The 25,870-nt window shown below is 44.8% G+C and overlaps 1 protein-coding gene across 1 annotated transcript; it reads left to right on the top strand.

The window, feature by feature from the left end:
• SPIC (Spi-C transcription factor) lies at nucleotides 1-25,544 on the top strand. The gene is made up of 4 exons (XM_063930016.1): nucleotides 1-55; nucleotides 162-271; nucleotides 5,590-5,680; nucleotides 25,018-25,544. Exons 1-4 carry the CDS (start codon nucleotides 1-3, stop codon nucleotides 25,446-25,448), a joined length of 687 nt encoding a protein of 228 aa, XP_063786086.1. The 3' UTR covers nucleotides 25,449-25,544.
• Nucleotides 25,545-25,870: the final 326 nt, after the last annotated feature.

The following is a 25,870-nucleotide window of genomic DNA, read 5'->3' as shown; positions in this document are numbered from 1 at the left end:
ATGATCAAACCCTTATTCCATGATGTTGTTAGATCTGAAACCTTTACACAAAAATGTATGAATATTATAACTAACGCTTCTATGCTCAGTAAAGGGATGCAAAGCAGAGAGGTGCCAGGCTGGAGAATGCTAATGCTTGAATGCTAATATTTTCTCTCAAGCAGCAGAATACAAAATTTATACAGCCATCTTCAATAACCAACCACAAAGTGATCCCAACTTCACAGCACCCACTACAGAGACTGCAACACACCAATGGACAGATACAGCTGTAAGTATGCATTCCATGTTGTAATAATAATATCATTCTGGATGGTAACTTTTGCTTTCATATAACAGATCTGACTCGATCAACTATATATGATTAAATATGTTTTCCAGAGTTACATGGGAAAATAACTTCTAATATTCACAGTTTATATTACTGTAATATATACAATCCTTGTCATTATATGCTTACTGAAATTGTGTAGAATGTTTAAAAAATCAATCAATCAATCAATCAATCAATCAATCAATCAATCAATCAATCAGTATGCATTAAAAAGCCTCATAATGAAATCTAAGAGGTGAGAATTATATACTACTGAACATTAAATTGAAGATTTTTTTCATTTGCAGTTATAAAATTTTCAAGGAACAAATGTATAAAAATTGGTACTGGCCCTGGAAGTTTGGCATATATATTATGAAATACAGGTTGAGTATCCCATATCCATATATTCCGAAATACGGAATATTCCGAAATACGGACTTTTTTGAGTGAGAGTGAGATAGAGAAATCTTTGTTTTTTGAGGTCTCAATGTACACAAACTTTGTTTAATACACAAAGTTATTAAAAATATTGTATTAAATGACCTTCAGGCTGTGTGAATAGGGTGTATATGAAACATAAATGAATTGTGTGAATGTACACACACTTTGTTTAATGCACAAAGTTCTAAAAAATATTGGCTAAAATTGACTTCAGGCTGTGTGTATAAGGTGTATATGTAACATAAATGTATTCTGTGCTTATATTTAGTTCCCATCACCATGATATCTCAGTATGGTATGCAATTATTCCAAAATACGGAAAAATCCCATATCCAAAGTACCTCTGGTCCCAAGCATTTTGGATAAGGGAGACTCAACCTGTAGTTATTTATGGTGCATGTGTATGTGCTACAGAAACAGTATCTTCTACCGAGTGAACCTAGAAAAAATAATACTTAGCTGTTCATCACAGTGAATTGTGTGTTGTGTTGTGGTATGGATTGGCAGAGAAACAATAGGTTCTGTATGGTTGTTCGTGAGGAATAGGCCCTACACACTGGCCGATTTTCGGAAAGATATGAACGATCTTGTTCATAAATGAACGAGAACTCGTTCATATCTTTCAGTGTGGAGGCTCCAGCGATGAACGATGCACGGCCCCGCGCTCGTTCATCGCTGGTCTCCCGTCGGCTGTGCATGCAGGCCAATATGGACGATCTCGTCCATATTTGCCTGCACTTCAATGCAGCCGCGTGACGGGGGGAGTGAAGAAACTTCACTCCCCCCGTCACTGCCCCCCCGCCGCCGGGTCGCTCGTCGGCCGTATTCGCCGTCGGGCAGCTCGGCGGCGGATCGGCTAGTGTATAGGGCCCCGAAGAGGCGTTGAAATTGTAAAGCTGTATGGTGTTAATAAAATAAAGGGCCCTACACACTAGAAGACATGACCAATGTGAAAGATGAACAATGTGGAAGATGAGCAATTTCCCTTGAACTTCCCAGAGCCCTGACAAACGAAATTGAGTGTACACACTAATGGCCCCTACACACTGGCAGATCTCCCTGCACGATATGAATGTTCTCGTTCATTAATGAATGAGAACCCGTTCATATCGTGCAGTGTGTAGACACCAACGATTAACAATGCGCGGCCCCGCTGGTACTGGCTGGTACTTTATCTCCGGCCACTTTGTCTCCATCCAAGGCTTAACAAATAGACCCCTAAGAATCAGGTGGTTGTAATATTGAAGTGTGAATAAACTTTTCAAAATCCTGTATTCTTTGAACTACTCTCATTCTAACTGAACCCACTGAGGAGATTTTGCAGACTCCCAAGAGTCTGTCTTGTAAGGGTAGATTCAGAACTGGAAGCTTGAATGGGGAATCATGTTGCATGCACTGACTCCTGAAACTCAGAATTGAGGGATTCTAGGTCCAACACAAAATAAAATGCTGTAGTAAGGAATACAACAGACAATGGGAAGAGATTATAGTAGTCATTACACATTAAATTAAGCGAGTACTTGATTTCAGACTTAGTGGAGTACTTGTTAAACCTTTATACCTTTATATTTTCTGCCAATGCCCATTATTTATATAAAGACTGCATCCACATTGTCAGGTTCTGGCCTTGTGGGAGTGGTTTGGAGTTGAAACATGAACAAGAATGTTTTATTTTTTTTGCGCTTGTTTTTATCCAATGCTGGCTGCATAGGCTGGACATGGCAGATGGACATAGCTAAAGGAGATGACTGAGAAGCCACACACTAAAATGTAATAAAGTAGTCAATCATTTGCACTAGATGTCACTAATGAGCAATCTTGATATACAGACGTACAGAAAATTTGGCAACATTTCGATAAGTAGTTTTTTTCTGTAGAATGCTTATGGTGCCCATACACTTGTGCGATGCCCCGCGACACGACATCGCGGGGCCTCGCACAGGCAGTTCAGATGCGATAAAATTGCACCTGAACTGTCAAAGTGATTACCATGCGATCATGCGATAGATCGCATGGTAATCATGTAACATGAATATGTATTATTTCTTTTGTAAATATGAATTACACATTTGTATATTTATGTATATATATGAAATGTAATGAAGATAGTATATGTGTATTTGTTGTGGTACAGAAATAGAGGGGTCAGGAGGGTGGGGGTGATTGCTGCGTCACTTCCCCTGTATTGCATCTATGGCATGCTGAGCCCTCACGCGCTCGGGGAGACAACGTAGGGAGGCCGTGTGCAAAGAGGGACCGCGCGCCGGTAACACAGGGGAGCGGTGTGTAGAAGGGAGACCGCGCGCCGGTATAGAGAGGGGAGCCGTGTGCAAAGGGGGACCCGCGCGGCCGGTGAAGAGAGCGTATAAAAGACGCTCTCAGCCGCCCGACAGCCAGTATGCTGATCCACCTTGCAGTGTTGGTACCTGGCTCTCTCCGGCGCTGCTAAGAGCTGTAACGCTGTGAACATTACAGCAGTAGCCGGAGAGCTCCTGGGTAGCGCAGCCGGTCAAGGAAGTCTCTGTGCTGGGAGACGGAGTGGCTGGGATTAAGAGGCAGAAGGCAGGAGAAGCGCTAAGGTAGCCTATCTGTCCTCAGATCCCTAGGCTGCCGCTCCGCTCCAGAGTGTGGGCTGCCGTAGCGCCCTTGCTCCTGCAGATGGCTGTAAACATAACTGCGGGTAGCAGGAGGCAGAAGGCGGCGGCGACATGGACGAGAGCTCCAGCATCTCCCATCCCCAGGCACCAGTGTAACAAGAAAGGAGGCGGTACCCTATACACCCACAATTCAGTAAGGGGGCCGTTCCATTGCTGAGACTCGAGACAAAGGGAGGTGGCGCCTGCAAGCTGAGAGCTGAGCCAATAGGAGAGTCGGGGAAGAAAGTGACAGCACCGCTGATACACTGATGATCGTGGAGGTGTAAGTGAACTATTAACACCTGCACATATTAAGTGTTTGAGGCTGCCTCACTGAGATGAGAGACATTTAGCTGCACACATATGTTTAGACTGTATTATCCAGAGGCAATTCTTATTACACACTAAAGTTAAACCCTTTAAAGAACTGAGAACTGAAAATATATATAAAGTAAGGGGTATAATAATGAAGATGTAAGCAGCTGAAGTACATATAAAGACAAAGCCCTGAGAGTAAGGATAGGAAACACCTGGCAATAGACTTTATTCCTTCTAATAGTGGGAGACTATAAAGGCTTGTGACTTCCTTGCTATTTGGATTTTCTGAAGTATATTAATAGTGACTGAAATCATTTGGGGATTCAAGAACTTGTGGATACGCATCAATGAGCCTCTGCTTAATTACACTAATAACCTGCGAGTGTAATTATTATTTATAGCCTGCACTACAGTAGTTATAAGAACAAAGGAAGTGCTGAACATAATAAAGCGGTACCTCCTGTCATATAATAAAATGGAGATTATAATAGTATATATTTATATACACCGAGGTAATGAGACTGCATATACTGATAAGCAGGAGGAGTGAATATTTAAGTCATTCAAGTCTTTATATGCAACTAATCCCTTAACATATTGCAATTGGAGCATTATTTATGCAAGGATGCAACTAATCAACTGAACAAGCCTTTATAATACTTATGAGAGACTATTTCTGGCAGGAGTTGCAGTATTATTACTAAAAGACTAGAAAGGTTACATTATTGATACAGACTTTGTGGATACTATCAAGGAAAGAAACAAAAGTAACGAGAGAGAGAGAGAGAGAGAGAGAGAGAGAGAGAGAGAGAGAGAGAGAGAGAGAGAGAGGCTGAATAGAACCATAGCAATCTTTCTAACTATATATTTATGCCAAATGGAGACAAAATAATATTTTTGGCTATTTGTAAAGTACTGCATCTGTTAGCAGATTGAAGGATAAGAAGATAGGGAAAGGAGAAGGAACATATATTATTCCCAGAGAAGGAAATTGACTAACCTTAGGTCATAAATTGGAAAATATCCACTACTTTCTAAGGACAACAGTTTCTTACGTACCATGGGCCCCAACTGCGCAAACATTTTATTATCTGAGAGTACCCGGGTCACTCATTATAGTATATTCAAGTGTTTTTTTTTTTGTAATGCATGCAAAATATTTAATGTATAGGAAAAGACATTGCTTAATTAGAGGAGTGTTGTAATAGGGAGTTAGACATAAGGTTAAAGTAGAATTAAAGTAAAGAATGTATTAAAACAAACCTATAATACTTACTGTAAAAGTGTTGTGTTGGTACCAATGGACTCTGGAACCCTGAAAAGAGAAGATAAACAGATATTTAATAAATTAAGGGGATTGGTATATTAAATGTATATTTAATAAATGGTACACATACTTTACACCTGGCTTACCCAGGCAAGCCGACATAGAAATTAGCTTGGGTGGAGGCACACATTTATACTAGTGACCCTCATCTGGAGGTAAGGTAGGGTTACAATCACGTGATGGGCACGTCACCGCCGAGTGGGAGCGGCCTCTGGCCGCTCCTGGTGGGTGCCCATCGCACATCGCAGTGCGATATTTAGCATGTGTTTCTAGTAACACATGCGATCGCACTGCGATGTGATAAATATTATGTGCAGCACATAATATCTTGAGACGCGATATTCGACCGGAGTGCCCGCGCATCGCATCGAAAGGTACTAAAATGTGCATACAATCATTCGATTTCTCTCACAGATGTGGTCGAAATCGAAGTCTAGTACCGATAATTGCACAAGTGTATGGGCACCATTAGAATAGGAGATCTTTAATTATAGATGCCATGTACATATGGTTAACTATGTATCTTCTCTACAAACACATTTTCCCTACAGATAAATGATTTGATGCACCACAACTTGCAGAGTGATGAGGATCATCAGTTAATGTACACAGTAAATGCCAGCAAAACACCACAAAAACATGGTAAGCATGTCATATTCCACAATATGCGCTTGACTTTAAAGTGCCCTCTGAGTGCTTTCTTTTCCTAATATTAATATAGGGCCTAGTTCAGACCTGATCGTAGCAGCAAATTTGTTAGCAGATGGGCAAAACTGTGTGCACTGCAGGATGTGTGTGTGTGTGTGTGTGTGTGTGTGTGTGTGTGTGTGTGTGTGTGTGTATGTGTGTGTGCAGATATAACATGTGCAGAGAGAGTTAGATTTGGGTGGGTTATATTGTTTCTGTGGATGGTAAATCAGAATCAGCTTTATTGGCCAGGTGTACTCACGTACACTAGGATTTTTTTGTGTTACAATGCATCACCAAGCAGCAACATGAAGGGGGAATACATAGCATAGGAAAGGGGAAAACGTAGCATACATTACAAACATTACATGTATGAGTTCATACTGCACATTGCAACTGTATGACAAAATCGACATTTTAGACATATTAGACATGTTAGACTTTTTATATATTGTTCAGCTGGTGGACAGCTAGTGGGAAGGAGCTTTTAATGGATCTGGTCGACTTCGCTGGAATGGACCTGTAGCGTCTGCATGATGGAAGCGGTTCAAACAGTTTGTGACCTGGGTGCTGCATATCTGCCACAATTTTCTCTGCTCACTTCCTGACCCTTGACTGGTATAATTCCTGGGGATGTGGTATGGAAGGTCGCCAGTAACTAAGTCGACAGTGTCTAGGTTGACCACTATTGGTCGACAGGGTCTCTATGTAGACAGGTCAAAAGGTCGACATGAGTTTTTAATGTTTTTTTTGGTGTCGTTTTTCTCCGTACAGTGACCGGAAACCCCAATTAGTGCACCGTGTCCCCTCGAATGGCACGCTTCGCTTGCCATGCCTCCCAATCATAGTCCGCGTGGATCGTTAAGTATGAAAAAGTTAAAAAAATGAAAAAAGTTTAAAACTCATGTCGACATTTTGACCTGTCAACCTAGAACATGTCGGCCTAGAGACCCTGTCGACCTAGTTACTGTCGACCTCTTTACTGTCGACCTAGAGACCGGATCCCAATTCCTGGACGGGAGGGAGGTCAGCCACAACAATCTTTTCAGCTGTCCTCACCACCCTTTGCAGCCTCCGTCTGTCACTCTCATTGGCAGCTCCATGCCAGACTGTGATCGAGGAACATAGGACTGATTCTATGATCGGTGTGTAGAAGATTTGGAGCAGCTTCTGCGGGATGTTGAATTTCCTGAGTTGCTTCAGAAAGAACATCCGCTGCTGGGCCTTCTTTACGACAGTGCTTATGTTGGGTCCCCACTTGAGGTCTCGGGAAATTTTTCAACCTAGGAATTTGAAGGAGTCGACCCACGAAACCACGCTGTCAGCTATCTGCGGGATGTTGAATTTCCTGAGTTGCCTCCGAAAGTGCTTATGTTGGGTCCCCGATTCTATGATCGGTGTGTAGAAGATTCGGAGCAGCTTCTGCGGGATGTTGAATTTCCTGAGTTGCCTCAGAAAGAACATCCACTGCTGGGCCTTCTTTACGACAGTGCTTATGTTGGGTCCCCACTTGAGGTCTCTGGAAATTTTTTACCCTAGGAATTTGAAGGAGTCGACCCACGAAACCACGCTGTCAGCTATTACGAGTGGTTGCATGGCATTGGGTTTCCTTCTGAAGTCCACCACCATCTCAGCTGTTTTGAGAGGATTTAGGTCAAGGTTGTTCCTGCCACACCACTGCGTTAGCCGTTCCACTTTGCATCTGTATGCAGATCCGTCTTCGTCCTTGATTAAGCGATGATGGTGGTGTCGTCTGCGAATTTTATAATTTTTACTGATGTTCAGCCGTGGTGCAGTCGTTGGTATATAGAGAGAAGAGCAGGGAGGAGAGGACACATCCTTGAGGGGCCCCCCATGCTGATCATGCGCCCACTAGACGTGAATGACCCGGTTTTCACCACCTATTTCCTTGCTGTCAGGAAGTCGACGATCCAGAAGCATGTTGATTATGGGACCCCTAAGGAGAGGAGTTTGGCTTGCAGGATACTGGGGACGATTGTGTTGAATGCCGAACTGAAGTTGACAAATAGGACCCTTACATAAGAGCCCAGTCGGGATGTAGTGCAGCCCCAAGTTAACTGCATCCTCGACACTCCTGTTCACTCGGTATGCAAACTGCAAGGGGTCTAGGTGGGTGTTAGTCGCTTCTCTCAGGTGGTTCAGCACCAGCCGTTCAAACACTTTTATTGCCACAGATGTTAGTGCGATCGGCCTGTAGTCGTTTAGGTCTTTTGCAGCTGCGCTCTTTGGAACCAGGACAATTGTTGAACATTTAAATCAGGAGGGAAACTTGCACGTCTCTAGCAGGGCTGCCATAAGAAATAATGAGGCCCGGGACTGACCCTCACAAGGCAGGGGTCCCCCCCCCCCCCTTCCCGCACCACCACACACACTGTCCGTTCCTCCTCCTCCCCTGCATTCCCCAAACTGTACCTTTTGAGGGGGCCAGGGTGGTTGTAGTCAGTATCAGGTGGCCAGGTCAGCTGCCTGCCTGCGCATCGGCAGGCAGCCACGGATGGACAGAGCTCCTGATTGGCTGCCGGTTCGTGAGCTCCGATTGGCTCACAGCTGGCTCTGTATTAAGAATATGGTCGCAGACTGTGGCTCTGCCTCTGTCCCTTCGTTGCTGCCTGCCGATGCGCAGTCAGGCAGCTGACCTGTGTCCCTGATCCTGACTACAAGCACCCAGGCCCCATCTCAGTCCGGGCCCGGGACTGCAGTACCCACCGTCCCCCCTTGATGGCAGGCCTGGTCTCCAGTGAAGTGTTGAAGATCTTGGAGAAGATGGGGGCAAGCTGAACAGCACAGTTCTTTAGGGCAGATGGCGATACTCTATCTGGGCCTGTGGCTTTCCTAGTTTTGACCCTTCTGTACTGAACTGAACTAAATACTGGCTGCTTTATATTTACACTGCAATTTGGATTTCAGATTTAACACACTCCACCCAAATCTAACTCTTTCTGCACATGGTATATCTAAACCCCCTCCCCCCTGCAGTGCACATGGTTTTGCCCATCTGCTAACAAATTTGCTGCTACGATCAGGTCTGAATTAGGCCTATAGTCACATCTCTCTGCTGTAATTGTGTTGTGAACTAGGAAATTTTTTGATTGCTGATCAGGTTGTGCCTTTCTTGTTTTCTCTCTCTCTCTCTCTCTCTCTCTCTAGACACTAGTGATACCCCATACATACACTAGTAACACACACAGACGCTAGTGACACACCATACATACACTACTAACACACACACACCATACATACACTACTAACACACACAGACACTAGTGATACACACCATACACTAGTAACACACACAGACACTAGTGATATACCATACATACACTAGTAACACACACAGACACTAGTGATACACCATACATACACTAGTGGCACACACATACATTAGTGATACACCATACATACACTAGTAACATAAACACACACTCTAGTGATACACTACATACACTAGTAACACACAGACACTAGCTATATGCCATACATACACTACTAGCACACACAGACACTAGTGATACACCATACATACACTACTAACACACACAGACCCTGGTGATACACAGCACACACAACCCCTAGTATTACTCCATGCACATACAGACACTAGTGATGCACCATACAGTACATACACAGACACAATAAAATATAGTCCCATCCACCCAGCCCTCCTTCTCCATCTGCCGGGACAGGTCCCCTGTCTCTCCTGCCCTGGCTCTCCCCAGCACAGCACACCAGCCGCTCTCTCATCACCAGCCACTTGTCTCCTGTCATCTCCACACCCCTCACCTGTCTGTCGAGCCCTCGGTAAGGAGTCGGCATCCATGCGGTTCCCGTTCTGGGTTCCAGGGATGCCAGACATGGCGGCTGCAGCTCCTCCACGGCTGAAGCCTTCAAGAACAAGGCTGCAGCGCGCAGAGAGTTGTGCTGTTGCCGCTGGTAGCAGGGACCAGGGCACACTGGGTGGTCCTATATGGCACCGTCTCAGCTGCACTGTCTGAATGTGGCCAGCGCGGCCAGGTCACGGCCGTCGCATGCAGCTCCCCCGACCTCTGGCTCTGATGCCCGCAGGAACAACAAGTGGGCGGCTCTGGGTTGGTGTGTTATGGGGGGCGATCGCCCTCATCGCCCCCCCCCCCCCTGCTGGATCCGACACCGATATATATATATATATATATATATATATATTCAGTTCAATATAAGGAAGGCACTCACCAGACTTGTAATGCAAAGAAATTGGCAATTATATAATCTAACTGATTGAACATTTTGATTGTAATTGGTTGATGGAGTCATGGGCGGGCTCTGTGGGGGTACTTGTAGTTCCACACTGAGGTTATTTGGTTTGTGATTCTGACGATTGTACACACTGGTCTGGAAAAAGGTCCGGTATGGGACCGAAATGTCGACCAACCACGATTAAGCTGCTGATGTGAGATTTGATAAACAATTTTTTTGCATTACAAGTCTGGTGAGTGCCTTCCTTATATTGAACTGAATGTATAACGGGACCTTGCGGATACAAGTTTCTCCCTGGAATTTTGGCACCCCAGCAGATGACTTTGGATATATAGTGAGTGCCACTTCACCTGTTCCAAAATATGTGATGATATCATTGTGATATATATCTAAGTGAGCACCCTGCATTAAACATTAGGACTAAAAAGTTCTACCGTCGGATGGATTATTATAAGCTTTTTTGGAGATTTAGATGGTGAATACATTTGACTAAATACAAGTTGTCAGGAATCCTTGCCTTTGTGACCTAGTTTATGGTATTTTAAATTGTCTATATTTATGTGTTGACTGAATCGCTGGATAAGATAAGATATTGTTCATAGTCTCGCCTGGTATAGAATGTCTCAAAATAGTGGCACTTTAGATGAGAATTCATTAAGTGAAGCAGAAAATGCATTAGTTAGTTTCACTGATGATGACATTGAAAAAGTTCTATTCAATCAAACAGATTTTGAGCAGCTGCCAGCTCGAACACCATTAGATCTCTTTCACAAGCTTAACAAATTAAAGAAGAGGGAAATTGATTTAACCCTTCATGGGCAGTTTCTTTCCGAATATTACCGGAAACAAAGAATCCCCAGGGGATTTAGAATTGCCAATACTCCCACAATTGGCAGAAAAAATCCATCGTTTTGTGTTAAGTGGTGTGGAATATTAAACAAATGTTCGTCTGACTTATTGGTGCTTGTGGTGGAGGAAGTAGGGATAGAACTTAAAAAGGTAAAAAGTGACATTGAGACGTTTGAACGTGAATATACTTCCAGTTTGAAGGCTGACAAATCAGAAAACTGGCTAGAGAAAATCAAATTACAGATTTATAAATAAAGAACTGATTTGTTAGCATTCAAAAGGAAAAAATGGGAAACTGTTGAATCTGACTATCAACAACATTCAGTATACAAGTGGCTATCTGGGGAGGATCAAACCACCAGATGGCGACATAACCGACAAGGTAGATATAATCAGAGACAACAAAGATTTAATTATTCACAAGGTTATTCCTCGTCTGACTCTGAGTTCACTGATACTATACCGCCATCTGGAGCTGGAGCTTCATCCTCTTTTTTAGGACCTGGCACCAGAGCTCGGAGGGCCAAAGTCGCTACAGGCGACCCCACCCGCGGAGGGGGAGGATCAAAAACACGGGGACGAGGAGGGAGAGGTTCCCGAACTTAATATTCAATCTGTCTACTCATGTGCTATCTGAGGCAGAAACTTCATTATTGAAGAAAGGCCTCTCGTTTGTCCCTACTTGCCATTTTAAACCCTTTAAGTGGTCAATTGAGCGATATAAGATGGGACGCCAATTGCGTCTTAGGGAGTTCTTTGACAATAAATTTGTCAACAATCAGCCACAGCTTGATACTCAAACACGACCATTGGGGTTGTTTAAGAATTCAAGCAAATTTGATCCGGTATCTAATAATGCAAGTTTAAAAACCTTTTTACAGGTGATAGACAATGAGATTCAGAAAAGTAATAAGGACAATGAAGGCTATTCTAATTTATCCAATGCTGAATGGCAAGCACTTAGAGAGTTAAAACAAAACACTAGCCTGGTAATTAGGAATGCTGATAAGGGAGGAGCAGTAGTCCTTTAGGACTTTGCGGATTATGATCTTGAAATTAAAACACAATTGTCTGATGTTAACACCTACATGCAAGTCCCCTATAATCCCATTCCTAGATTTAAAAAGGAGGTTGACAATCTGTTGACACAGGCATTACGATGTGCATGGATTAATGATGATACCTTCGATTATCTATCGATGACTCATCCTATATGTCCTATTATCTACACCCTCCCAAAGGTGCACAAATCCTTGGTAAAACCCCCAGGGAGACCGATAATATCTGCACAAGGGTCATTGCTGCAACCGTTGGCACGGTTTGTCGATCATTTTCTACAACCATGTGTGAAGATGATGGATAGCTATATCCGCGATACAGGTGATCTCCTGGGGGTTTTATCTCGGATTACTGATGATGTATCCTCCTGCCTCTTAGCAACTCTAGATGTTACATCATTATACACCGTGATCCCTCATGAAGAAGGGATAGCTGCTGTAAGAGAAGCACTGATCAAGGGACCTTATGAGGGTCCACCCATTGAATTTGTTCTGAGTTTGATTAGGTTAGTACTTACATGTAACCATTTTCAATACCAGGACGAGTACTATGTACAGTTGGCGGGCACCGCTATGGGTTCTAATTTGGCCCCGGTGTTCGCCAATCTGTACATGGCAAAATATGAACATGATAATATTTTGGTGACATATGCTGAGCACATTGTATGTTACAAGAGATAAATTGATGATCTCTTTATCATCTGGCGGGGATCCGCCGAATCCTTTCAGACCATGGTGGACACCCTTAATGCTCTTAATAGTCCAATTAGATTGACAGCTACAATAAGTGAGTTGACTATCAACTTTTTGGACATTACCATATACAAAGATCCATCATCACCATCAATGCTTGATTATACTCTATATCGTAAGCCCACTGACCGAAATACCCTTTTATGGGCATCCAGCCATCACCCGGATAAGTTAAAATCTAATTTACCTGTTTCTCAATTTCTTCGGGTATTAAGAAATAACTCTAATGACATCAATGCTGACACACAACTGCTTGAGTGCAGACAACGCTTCATTGAACGTGGATATACAGCTCCAGTGGTGGATAAGTGTTTGATCAAAGCACGTAAAATACACAAGAAAAGTATTAGCAGCAGAGATAAGAACCGCGACCACATAATATTCAAGACCAGTTGTAACACCAGTTTGCATACGGTGGAGAAAACAATAAAGAAAAATTGGTCCATGATCAGTACTGACCCCAAATTCAAGAAGGTTGGCAGCAAACCACCTTTATTGAGTGTACAAAGAGGATCTAACCTGAAGGATATGCTGATGAGACCAACCATGCGACCAACAACGACGACTGTCAATACCTGGTTGAATGTAAATCCAGGATGCTTCAAATGCTTGAAATGCATGACCTGCAGAGCTATGATAACTGGGCGATTTTTCAACCACCCATTATATGGCATAAAAGTGCAACTATGGCACCAACTGACATGTTTAATGGACTATGTAGTCTACTATCTCACCTGTCCATGTGGGAAGATGTACGTGGGAAAAACTATCAGAACGTATCGTGAACGAATTAATCAACACAGGTCCTCAATACAATTGGCACTCACCAGCGGTAAAACAGATAAACCTGTGGCACTTCATTTTATGCAGATGAAACATCAGGTTGCCACATTACGTCATATGATTATTGACTGGATCCCGCCACCCCAACAGGGGGGAGACAGAGGTCTACTGCTCCTAAAAAGGGAAGCGTATTGGATCCACTATTTGGGAACTGTGTCACCAAGAGGGCTAAATGAACAGAACCATCTAAGTATTTTTCTTTAAATATGTTTCTTGAAATATTTTGGACATTGGGTTCTAATAAGTTCAAGTTTGAGATCTTTGACTATTCAATGATTGATTCTATAAAGGGGTTATCCACCATGGTTGTCCAGCGATTCAATCTAATTGTCTGATTTTAATAATAATATGTTACTTAGTACCATATTATTTGTATGTTTATATGTATTGATATCGGATTTTCACTATGTTGGCTTGAACCAGTGTGGAACTACTGACACCAGCATGAGCGGCTAACTTAAAAAGATTAATAAGATTTGACCAAAGATATATTAGTGCAAACACAGACACAGCCACTCACATTTGACTTGATGTTGATATATTAATATGAAGACATATGAAGCATTATATAGCATATTTATGCTGCGCTCCGGTATTCACATGACTATCCGGAAATGACTATATTTTGATATGAGACGCGGAAGCGCCTTGCGGGTCACCCGCGGCTTGCGTTCCACTAGTTATCTAGTGTTGAACGATGAAACCAGAAGGGGTAATAATAATTACAGATGGCGGAAGTACCATGCGGGTCACCGGCGGCGTGCGTTCCACCAGTCTATCGATTCCAAACAGGGAATGAGGTGAGCGCCACTACAATTTCTAATATGCTGTACATAGATAGGTTAAACTACATGCTTGAGAGGTGTAGTATGCTATATGTGTTTGCCAATTATATAATCTAACTGATTGAACATTTTGATTGTAATTGGTTGATGGAGTCATGGGCGGGCTCTGTGGGGGTACTTGTAGTTCCACACTGAGGTTATTTGGTTTGTGATTCTGACGATTGTACACACTGGTCTGGAAAAAGGTCCGGTATGGGACCGAAACGTCGACCAACCACGATTAAGCTGCTGATGTGAGATTTGATAAACAATTTTTTTGCATTACAAGTCTGGTGAGTGCCTTCCTTATATTGAACTGAAAGTATAACGGGACCTTGCGGATACAAGTTTCTCCCTGGAATTTTGGCACCCCAGCAGATGACTTTGGATATATAGTGAGTGCCACTTCACCTGTTCCAATATATATATATATATATATATATATATATATATATTTATACACACACACACACACACACACACACACACACACAGAAAAACAAAACAGCTTTCTAGAATAGATTACAATAAACTCAAAGGTTTATTTGTAAGTAACATCTAGGTTTCCTATAGATTATATTAGAGATGAGCGCCTGAAATTTTTCGGGTTTTGTGTTTTGGTTTTGGGTTCGGTTCCGCGGCCGTGTTTTGGGTTCGAACGCGTTTTGGCAAAACCTCACCGAATTTTTTTTGTCGGATTCGGGTGTGTTTTGGATTCGGGTGTTTTTTTCAAAAAACACTAAAAAACAGCTTAAATCATAGAATTTGGGGGTCATTTTGATCCCAAAGTATTATTAACCTCAAAAACCATAATTTACACTCATTTTCAGTCTATTCTGAATACCTCACACCTCACAATATTATTTTTAGTCCTAAAATTTGCACCGAGGTCGCTGTGTGAGTAAGATAAGCGACCCTAGTGGCCGACACAAACACCGGGCCCATCTAGGAGTGGCACTGCAGTGTCACGCAGGATGTCCCTTCCAAAAAACCCTCCCCAAACAGCACATGACGCAAAGAAAAAAAGAGGCGCAATGAGGTAGCTGTGTGAGTAAGATTAGCGACCCTAGTGGCCGACACAAACACCGGGCCCATCTAGGAGTGGCACTGCAGTGTCACGCAGGATGGCCCTTCCAAAAAACCCTCCCCAAACAGCACATGACGCAAAGAAAAAAAGAGGCGCAATGAGGTAGCTGTGTGAGTAAGATTAGCGACCCTAGTGGCCGACACAAACACCGGGCCCATCTAGGAGTGGCACTGCAGTGTCACGCAGGATGTCCCTTCCAAAAAACCCTCCCCAAACAGCACATGACGCAAAGAAAAAAAGAGGCGCAATGAGGTAGCTGTGTGAGTAAGATTAGCGACCCTAGTGGCCGACACAAACACCGGGCCCATCTAGGAGTGGCACTGCAGTGTCACGCAGGATGTCCCTTCCAAAAAACCCTCCCCAAACAGCACATGACGCAAAGAAAAAAAGAGGCGCAATGAGGTAGCTGACTGTGTGAGTAAGATTAGCGACCCTAGTGGCCGACACAAACACCGGGCCCATCTAGGAGTGGCACTGCAGTGTCACGCAGGATGTCCCTTCCAAAAAACCCTCCCCAATCAGCACATGATGCAAAGAAAAAGAAAAGAAAAAAGAGGTGCAAGATGGAATTGTCCTTGGGCCCTCCCACCCACCCTTATGTTGTATAAACAAAACAGGACATGCACACTTTAACCAACCCATCATTTCAGTGACAGGGTCTGCCACACGACTGTGACTGATATGACGGGTTGGTTTGGACCCCCCCCAAAAAAGAAGCAATTAATCTCTCCTTGCACAAACTGGCTCTACAGAGGCAAGATGTCCACCTCATCTTCACCCTCCGATATATCACCGTGTACATCCCCCTCCTCACAGATTATCAATTCGTCCCCACTGGAATCCACCATCTCAGCTCCCTGTGTACTTTGTGGAGGCAATTGCTGCTGGTCAATGTCTCCGCGGAGGAATTGATTATAATTCATTTTAATGAACATCATCTTCTCCACATTTTCTGGATGTAACCTCGTACGCCGATTGCTGACAAGGTGAGCGGCGGCACTAAACACTCTTTCGGAGTACACACTTGTGGGAGGGCAACTTAGGTAGAATAAAGCCAGTTTGTGCAAGGGCCTCCAAATTGCCTCTTTTTCCTGCCAGTATAAGTACGGACTGTGTGACGTGCCTACTTGGATGCGGTCACTCATATAATCCTCCACCATTCTATCAATGTTGAGAGAATAATATGCAGTGACAGTAGACGACATGTCCGTAATCGTTGTCAGGTCCTTCAGTCCGGACCAGATGTCAGCATCAGCAGTCGCTCCAGACTGCCCTGCATCACCGCCAGCGGGTGGGCTCGGAATTCTGAGCCTTTTCCTCGCACCCCCAGTTGCGGGAGAATGTGAAGGAGGAGATGTTGACAGGTCGCGTTCCGCTTGACTTGACAATTTTGTCACCAGCAGGTCTTTCAACCCCAGCAGACCTGTGTCTGCCGGAAAGAGAGATCCAAGGTAGGCTTTAAATCTAGGATCGAGCACGGTGGCCAAAATGTAGTGCTCTGATTTCAACAGATTGACCACCCGTGAATCCTTGTTAAGCGAATTAAGGGCTGCATCCACAAGTCCCACATGCCTAGCGGAATCGCTCCCTTTTAGCTCCTTCTTCAATGCCTCCAGCTTCTTCTGCAAAAGCCTGATGAGGGGAATGACCTGACTCAGGCTGGCAGTGTCTGAACTGACTTCACGTGTGGCAAGTTCAAAGGGCATCAGAACCTTGCACAACGTTGAAATCATTCTCCACTGCACTTGAGACAGGTGCATTCCATCTCCTATATCGTGCTCAATTGTATAGGCTTGAATGGCCTTTTGCTGCTCCTCCAACCTCTGAAGCATATAGAGGGTTGAATTCCACCTCGTTACCACTTCTTGCTTCAGATGATGGCAGGGCAGGTTCAGTAGTTTTTGGTGGTGCTCCAGTCTTCTGTACGTGGTGCCTGTACGCCGAAAGTGTCCCGCAATTTTTCTGGCCACCGACAGCATCTCTTGCACGCCCCTGTCGTTTTTTAAAAAATTCTGCACCACCAAATTCAAGGTATGTGCAAAACATGGGACGTGCTGGAATTTGCCCATATTTAATGCACACACAATATTGCTGGCGTTGTCCGATGCCACAAAGGATGCATCGGAGGAATCCCAGGCAGGAGAGGACTCGTCAGACTTGCCAGTGACATGGCCTGCAGGACTATTGGCATTCCTGGGGAAGGAGGAAATTGACACTGAGGGAGTTGGTGGGGTGGTTTGCGTGAGCTTGGTTACAAGAGGAAGGGATTTACTGGTCAGTGGACTGCTTCCGCTGTCACCCAAAGTTTTTGAACTTGTCACTGACTTATTATGAATGCGCTGCAGGTGACGTATAAGGGAGGATGTTCCGAGGTGGTTAACGTCCTTACCCCTACTTATTACAGCTTGACAAAGGGAACACACGGCTTGACACCTGTTGTCCGCATTTCTGGTGAAATACCTCCACACCGAAGAGCTGATTTTTTTGGTATTTTCACCTGGCATGTCAACGGCCATATTCCTCCCACGGACAACAGGTGTCTCCCCGGGTGCCTGACTTAAACAAACCACCTCACCATCAGAATCCTCCTGGTCAATTTCCTCCCCAGCGCCAGCAACACCCATATCCTCCTCATCCTGGTGTACTTCAACACTGACATCTTCAATCTGACTATCAGGAACTGGACTGCGGGTGCTCCTTCCAGCACTTGCAGGGGGCGTGCAAATGGTGGAAGGCGCATGCTCTTCACGTCCAGTGTTGGGAAGGTCAGGCATCGCAACCGACACAATTGGACTCTCCTTGTGGATTTGGGATTTCAAAGAACGCACAGTTCTTTGCGGTGCTTTTGCCAGCTTGAGTCTTTTCAGTTTTCTAGCGAGAGGCTGAGTGCTTCCATCCTCATGTGAAGCTGAACCACTAGCCATGAACATAGGCCAGGGCCTCAGCCGTTCCTTGCCACTCCGTGTGGTAAATGGCATATTGGCAAGTTTACGCTTCTCCTCCGACAATTTTATTTTAGGTTTTGGAGTCCTTTTTTTACTGATATTTGGTGTTTTGGTTTTGACATGCTCTGTACTATGCCATTGGGCATCGGCCTTGGCAGACGACGTTGCTGGCATTTCATCGTCTCGGCAATGACTAGTGGCAGCAGCTTCAGCACGAGGTGGAAGTGGATCTTGATCTTTCCCTAATTTTGGAACCTCAACATTTTTGTTCTCCATATTTTAATAGGCACAACTAAAAGGCACCTCAGGTAAACAATGGAGATGGATGGATTGGATACTAGTATACAATTATGGACGGGCTGCCGAGTGCCGACACAGAGGTAGCCACAGCCGTGAACTACCGCACTGTACTGTGACTGCTGCTAATATATAGACTGGTTGATAAAGAGATAGTATACTCGTAACTAGTATGTATGTATAAAGAAAGAAAAAAAAACCACGGTTAGGTGGTATATACAATTATGGACGGGCTGCCGAGTGCCGACACAGAGGTAGCCACAGCCGTGAACTACCGCACTGTACTGTGTCTGCTGCTAATATATAGACTGGTTGATAAAGAGATAGTATACTCGTAACTAGTATGTATGTATAAAGAAAGAAAAAAAAACCACGGTTAGGTGGTATATACAATTATGGACGGGCTGCCGAGTGCCGACACAGAGGTAGCCACAGCCGTGAACTACCGCACTGTACTGTGTCTGCTGCTAATATATAGACTGGTTGATAAAGAGATAGTATACTCGTAACTAGTATGTATGTATAAAGAAAGAAAAAAAAACCACGGTTAGGTGGTATATACAATTATGGACGGGCTGCCGAGTGCCGACACAGAGGTAGCCACAGCCGTGAACTACCGCACTGTACTGTGTCTGCTGCTAATATATAGACTGGTTGATAAAGAGATAGTATACTCGTAACTAGTATGTATGTATAAAGAAAGAAAAAAAAACCACGGTTAGGTGGTATATACAATTATGGACGGGCTGCCGAGTGCCGACACAGAGGTAGCCACAGCCGTGAACTACCGCACTGTACTGTGTCTGCTGCTAATATATAGACTGGTTGATAAAGAGATAGTATACTCGTAACTAGTATGTATGTATAAAGAAAGAAAAAAAAACCACGGTTAGGTGGTATATACAATTATGGACGGGCTGCCGAGTGCCGACACAGAGGTAGCCACAGCCGTGAACTACCGCACTGTACTGTGTCTGCTGCTAATATATAGACTGGTTGATAAAGAGATAGTATACTCGTAACTAGTATGTATGTATAAAGAAAGAAAAAAAAACCACGGTTAGGTGGTATATACAATTATGGACGGGCTGCCGAGTGCCGACACAGAGGTAGCCACAGCCGTGAACTACCGCACTGTACTGTGTCTGCTGCTAATATATAGACTGGTTGATAAAGAGATAGTATACTCGTAACTAGTATGTATGTATAAAGAAAGAAAAAAAAACCACGGTTAGGTGGTATATACAATTATGGACGGGCTGCCGAGTGCCGACACAGAGGTAGCCACAGCCGTGAACTACCGCACTGTACTGTGTCTGCTGCTAATATATAGACTGGTTGATAAAGAGATAGTATACTCGTAACTAGTATGTATGTATAAAGAAAGAAAAAAAAACCACGGTTAGGTGGTATATACAATTATGGACGGGCTGCCGAGTGCCGACACAGAGGTAGCCACAGCCGTGAACTACCGCACTGTACTGTGTCTGCTGCTAATATATAGACTGGTTGATAAAGAGATAGTATACTCGTAACTAGTATGTATGTATAAAGAAAGAAAAAAAAACCACGGTTAGGTGGTATATACAATTATGGACGGGCTGCCGAGTGCCGACACAGAGGTAGCCACAGCCGTGAACTACCGCACTGTACTGTGTCTGCTGCTAATATAGACTGGTTGATAAAGAGATAGTATACTACTAATATTATATATACTGGTGGTCAGGTCACTGGTCACTAGTCACACTGGCAGTGGCACTCCTGCAGCAAAAGTGTGCACTGTTTTAATATAATATTATGTACTCCTGGCTCCTGCTATAACCTATAACTGGCACTGCAGTAGTGCTCCCCAGTCTCCCCCACAATTATAAGCTGTGTGAGCTGAGCAGTCAGACAGATATATATAATATTATATATAGATAATAGATGATGCAGCACACTGGCCTGAGCCTGAGCAGTGCACACAGATATGGTATGTGACTGACTGAGTCACTGTGTGTATCGCTTTTTTCAGGCAGAGAACGGATATATTAAATAAACTGCACTGTGTGTCTGGTGGTCACTCACTATATAATATATTATGTACTCCTGGCTCCTGCTATAACCTATAACTGGCACTGCAGTAGTGCTCCCCAGTCTCCCCCACAATTATAAGCTGTGTGAGCTGAGCAGTCAGACAGATATATATAATATTATATATAGATAATAGATGATGCAGCACACTGGCCTGAGCCTGAGCAGTGCACACAGATATGGTATGTGACTGAGTCACTGTGTGCTGTGTATCGCTTTTTTCAGGCAGAGAACGGATTATAAATAAAACTGGTGGTCACTATCAGCAAAACTCTGCACTGTACTGAGTACTCCTAATGCTCCCCAAAATTAGTAAATCAAGTGTCTCTCTAATCTATTCTAAACGGAGAGGACGCCAGCCACGTCCTCTCCCTATCAATCTCAATGCACGTGTGAAAATGGCGGCGACGCGCGGCTCCTTATATAGAATCCGAGTCTCGCGATAGAATCCGAGCCTCGCGAGAATCCGACAGCGTCATGATGACGTTCGGGGCGCGCTCGGGTTAACCGAGCAAGGCGGGAAGATCCGAGTCGCTCGGACCCGTGAAAAAAAACATGAAGTTCGTGCGGGTTCGGATTCAGAGAAACCGAACCCGCTCATCTCTAGATTATATGTTTGCAAGCAGGGCCTTCTTACCTCTATGTCTGTCTGTTATAACCCAGTCTTATTTTATTACTGTTTGTTCCAAATTGTAAAACACAACAGAATATGCTGGCACAACATAAGTAACTGTTAATAAATAAAATCATTTGGACCTGTCACCCGCCAGATTGTTAGTTTATTTATTTTTTCCCCATCTGTTTCTTTCTCCTGATCTATGTGTTGTACGTACTGTGAATACAACTGCGACTGTGAGGATTGGGTAGCAGAGCTGGCAACATAAATTTTGGGTCCTGGAGCTAGAGAGATAAAGAGAGTGCCAGGAAAAGAGAGAGGGGGAGGAAGGGAGAGAGAGAGGGTATCAGGGAGAAAGAGATAAGCAAGAGAGAAAGAGTGTCAGGGTGAAAGAGAGAGAGAGAGAGAAGCACGAAAGAGAAAGGGAGAGTGAGAAGGGTGGGTCAGGGATAAAAAGAGAGACAGAGAGGGTTTCATGGAAAAACTGGGAATGAGAGGAAGAGTGAGCAAGAAAGAGAGAGAGAATGTCAGGGAGAGAGAGGGGTGGAGCATGAGAGGGGAGGGAGAGAGAGACAGTGTCAGAGAGAGATTGTCAGGAAGAGAGAGTGTCAGGAAGATAGAGAGAGTGCCAGGGAGAGAGAGAGAGACAGTGTTAATGAGAGAGCCAATGTCAAGGAGGGAGAGATAGAGATGGAGAGTGTCAGGGAGACATAGAGAGAGAGAAAGCGAACTGTGTGGGGCTACAGGGTCAAGGAGAGCGGGTGAGAGAGACAGTGTCAGGGAAAGAGAGGGAGCAGAGAGAGAGACTCTGTCAGGGAGTGAGACAGTGTCGGGAAGAGAGAGAGAAAGAAAGAGGAGACAGTGTCGGAGAGAGACCGCAAGAGAGACAGTGCCAAGGAGGGAGAGAAAGGGAGAGAGACAGTGTCAGGGAGAGAGGGAGAGTGAGAGTGTGTCAGGGAGAGGAAAGGAGAGAGAGAGAGAGAGAGAGAGAGAGAGAGACAGTGTCAGGGAGAGAGAGTCAGAGTCAGGGAGAGAGAGAAGAGTGTGGGGCAGAGAGAGAGAGTGTTAGGGAGAGATACACACAGTGTCAGGGAGAGACAGTGTCAGGAAGAGAGACAGTTTCAGGGAGAGAGACAGTGTCAGAGAGGCAAAGGGTCAGGGAGAAAGAGACAATGTCAGGGAGAGGGAGTGTTAGGTAGAGGGATGTTGAGCGAGCAGGAGAGACACTCATTGACTACATCACACAGGTCTCTCATGGAGGCTGGCACTTCTCTGCATTAGGCCCCACCCCTTAAACACTCTGCTGCCGTGAGCTGGTCCTGGCAGGGCGTGGGATGGGGGTCGTAGTCGAGCCTTGATCATTTTATTTATGTTTTACCTACTTGCGAGCAGCCGGACAAACTAAAAGTGCTCACTTTAGAATCACTAATAGGAGTCACAGCCCTATTTTGTGTATCTGAACCAGTGTGTGGGTACGGGTGGGTACGGTGTACCCGTAAGAATTTAGCCGTGGGTACGCCGTACCCACACCGACGGGCCGCTGCTCCTCTTCCCTCCCTCCCTCTGCTGCTCCCCGCCGCTGTTGTGAGGGAAGGAGAGCGCAGCCTGCGCCTCTCCTTCCCCTCAGTCTCCGGCGGGTGTCTCAGTTTAATTCAGCGCCAATCCGTGAGCCAATCAGAGCTCGCGGTGCGAGCTCTGATTGGCTCACGGATCGGCGCTGAATTAAACTGAGACACCCGCCGGAGACTGAGGGGAAGGAGAGGCGCAGGTTGCGCTCTCCTTCCCTCACACAGACAGGACGGCAGCGGTGAGCAGGGGGGGGGGGGCATGTATACCTGACACTGGGGGATATCTGGCACTGGGGGGGCTTGTATACCTGACACTGGGGGATATCTGGCACTGGGGGGGCATGTATACCTGGCACTGGGGGATATCTGGCACTGGGGGGGCATGTATACCTGGCACTGGGGGATATCTGGCACTGGGGGGTCATGTATATCTGGCACTGGGGGATATCTGGCACTGGGGGGGCATGTATACCTGGCACTGGGGGATATCTGGCACTGGGGGGGCATGTATACCTGGCACTGGGGGATATCTGGCACTGGGGGGGCATGTATACCTGGCACTGGGGGATATCTGGCACTGGGGGGGCATGTATACCTGGCACTGGGGGATATCTGGCACTGGGGGGGCATTTCTGTATCTGGCACTGGGGGGCAATGTATATCTGACACAGTGGGGGCATTTGTGTATCTGGCACTGTGGGGCAATGTGTATCTGACACTGTGAGGCAATGTATATCTGGCACTCTGGGGGCATTTGTGTATCTGGCACTGTGGGGCAATGTGTATCTGGCACTGTGAGGCAATGTGTATCTGGCACTGTGAGGCAATGTGTATCTGGCACTCTGGGGACATTTGTGTATCTGGCACTCTGGGGGCATTTGTGTATCTGGCACAGTGAGGCAATGTGTATCTGGCACTGTGGGGCAATGTATATCTGTCACTGTGGGGCAATGTATATCTGGCACTGTGGGGCAACGTGTATCTGGCACTATTGGGGTCATACGTGTATCTGCCCCTCCCCCCATATGTGTATCACGCCCCTATTTTCATTGACCACACCCCATGTGGCATTTGGCCACACCCATTTTTTGTGCACGCGCCTTCGGCGCACACACAGTACCCGTAGGACATTTTTTCTACTTGCACCACTGATCTGAACTTTGGGGCCCCTCAGGACCTCAGGGCCCAGGATGAGGGTACCCTTTGTACCCCCCTGTTGCCGGGCCTGTTAGGCAACAACCACCTTCACCATGAATTCTGTGAGAGCAGAAATCTTCGTTGTGTTGTCCCTGTTCAGCCATTAACCGGAGGTAAGTTTAAGCGAGCGCTCCTGTTCTCACTGTGCATGATGGAGACATGACAGCCATTAGAGATTATATAAAATTTGGCATCCTAAACGTAATCCAGCCACTAGCCACACATTTTGTCACACAGAGCATTACATAGCTTTATTTATTGTAATCAGTGCTTCAGTTCCGGTACTATGGCCCTCATTCCGAGTTGATCGGTCGCAAGGCGAATTTAGCAGAGTTACACACGCTAAGCCGCCGCCTACTGGGAGTGAATCTTAGCTTCTTAAAATTGCGACCGATGTATTCGCAATATTGCGATTACTAACTACTTAGCAGTTTCAGAGTAGCTCCAGACTTACTCTGCCTGTGCGATCAGTTCAGTGCTTGTCGTTCCTGGTTGACGTCACAAACACACCCAGCGTTCGCCCAGGCACTCCCACCGTTTCTCCGGCCACTCCTGCGTTTTTTCCGGAAACGGTAGCGTTTTCAGCCACACGCCCCTGAAACGCCGTGTTTCCGCCCAGTAACACCCATTTCCTGTCAATCACATTACGATCGCCGGAGCGAAGAAAAAGCCGTGAGTAAAAATACTTTCTTCATAGTAAAGTTACTTGGCGCAGTCGCAGTGCGAACTTTGCGCATGCGTACTAAGCGGATTTTCACTGCGATGCGATGAAAAAGAACGAGCGAACAACTCGGAATGAGGGCCTATATGTACTATCCCCAGTAAATGTACTGTACATTTATATATTCAGCCTATCAGAGCAAAACTAACAAATTGTCTGTAGTAAACACTTTTGCAGTCAGTCTAAGTAATCATATTTGGTTATCAACAGGAAGGAAAAAGCTCCGTCTCTATGAATATCTCTTTGAGACTCTGTATGACATCAACATGGCAGACTGCATCCAATGGGTGGACCAAGCCAATGGTATCTTCCAATTTGTCTCTAAAAACAAAGAAAAGCTGGCAGAGTTGTGGGGCAAAGAAAAGGGCAACCGTAAAATAATGACGTATCAGAAAATGGCCAGAGCCCTACGTAATTATGGCAGAACTGGAGAAGTTATGAAAATAAAAAAAAAACTGACATACCAGTTTAGTGAGATAGTTTTACAAAAACTGTCCTCTGCCAGCTTATCGGGGAAAGAAGCCAAATACTGCCAATATCTTCCACCAGGGATGGACTACTGGAACAGCCATTATTGTGGGGAGGTTAGCAAGTATGGTTATAACAACAGTGTATATCCTTTCAGCCACCAGTACATATAAATGGAATTATCCGTGACAGCATTTACAAACCGTTCTACCAATCTCTTTTGTTGTTAAGAACAGTTTGTCATACACACATTATAGACTGAGGTGTGGTGGAGAATAATGATAAAATGTGATAATCGATATTACTTAATCATGAAAAATAATGCATATTCTTTTCTGATAGCTATAGAAAACTACTGTATTATTCAATAATAAAGTTATGAACATGTTATATTGTTCCTTTCATATGTATGATTGATGTCTGTTTTCATGTTTGCAAGAAATTCTCAAAACTATTCTCTGGTAATAGGCAGTTCTTCAAACAATGTTATTCCTCTGCTGACAAGTGCACCACCACATAATATATTCAGCAATACGAAGACTGCCATATTCAAAACCAAATGTTGGGTGTAAGCAATGGCGTATCTACTGAGTGG

Source organism: Pseudophryne corroboree, chromosome 6 (assembly GCF_028390025.1).
Source record: "Pseudophryne corroboree isolate aPseCor3 chromosome 6, aPseCor3.hap2, whole genome shotgun sequence".
Taxonomy (NCBI): Eukaryota; Metazoa; Chordata; class Amphibia; order Anura; family Myobatrachidae; genus Pseudophryne; species Pseudophryne corroboree.
This window is presented reverse-complemented; position numbering and strand designations above follow the sequence as displayed.

Coding starts and splice junctions, on each gene's coding strand:
- SPIC (XM_063930016.1), top strand. CDS start 1: ATGATCAAACCCTTATTCCATGATGTTGTTAGATCTGAAACCTTTACA. Junction 272..5,589: donor ACCAATGGACAGATACAGCT/GTAAGTATGCAT, acceptor TTTTCCCTACAG/ATAAATGATTTGATGCACCA. Junction 5,681..25,017: donor CAAAACACCACAAAAACATG/GTAAGCATGTCA, acceptor GGTTATCAACAG/GAAGGAAAAAGCTCCGTCTC.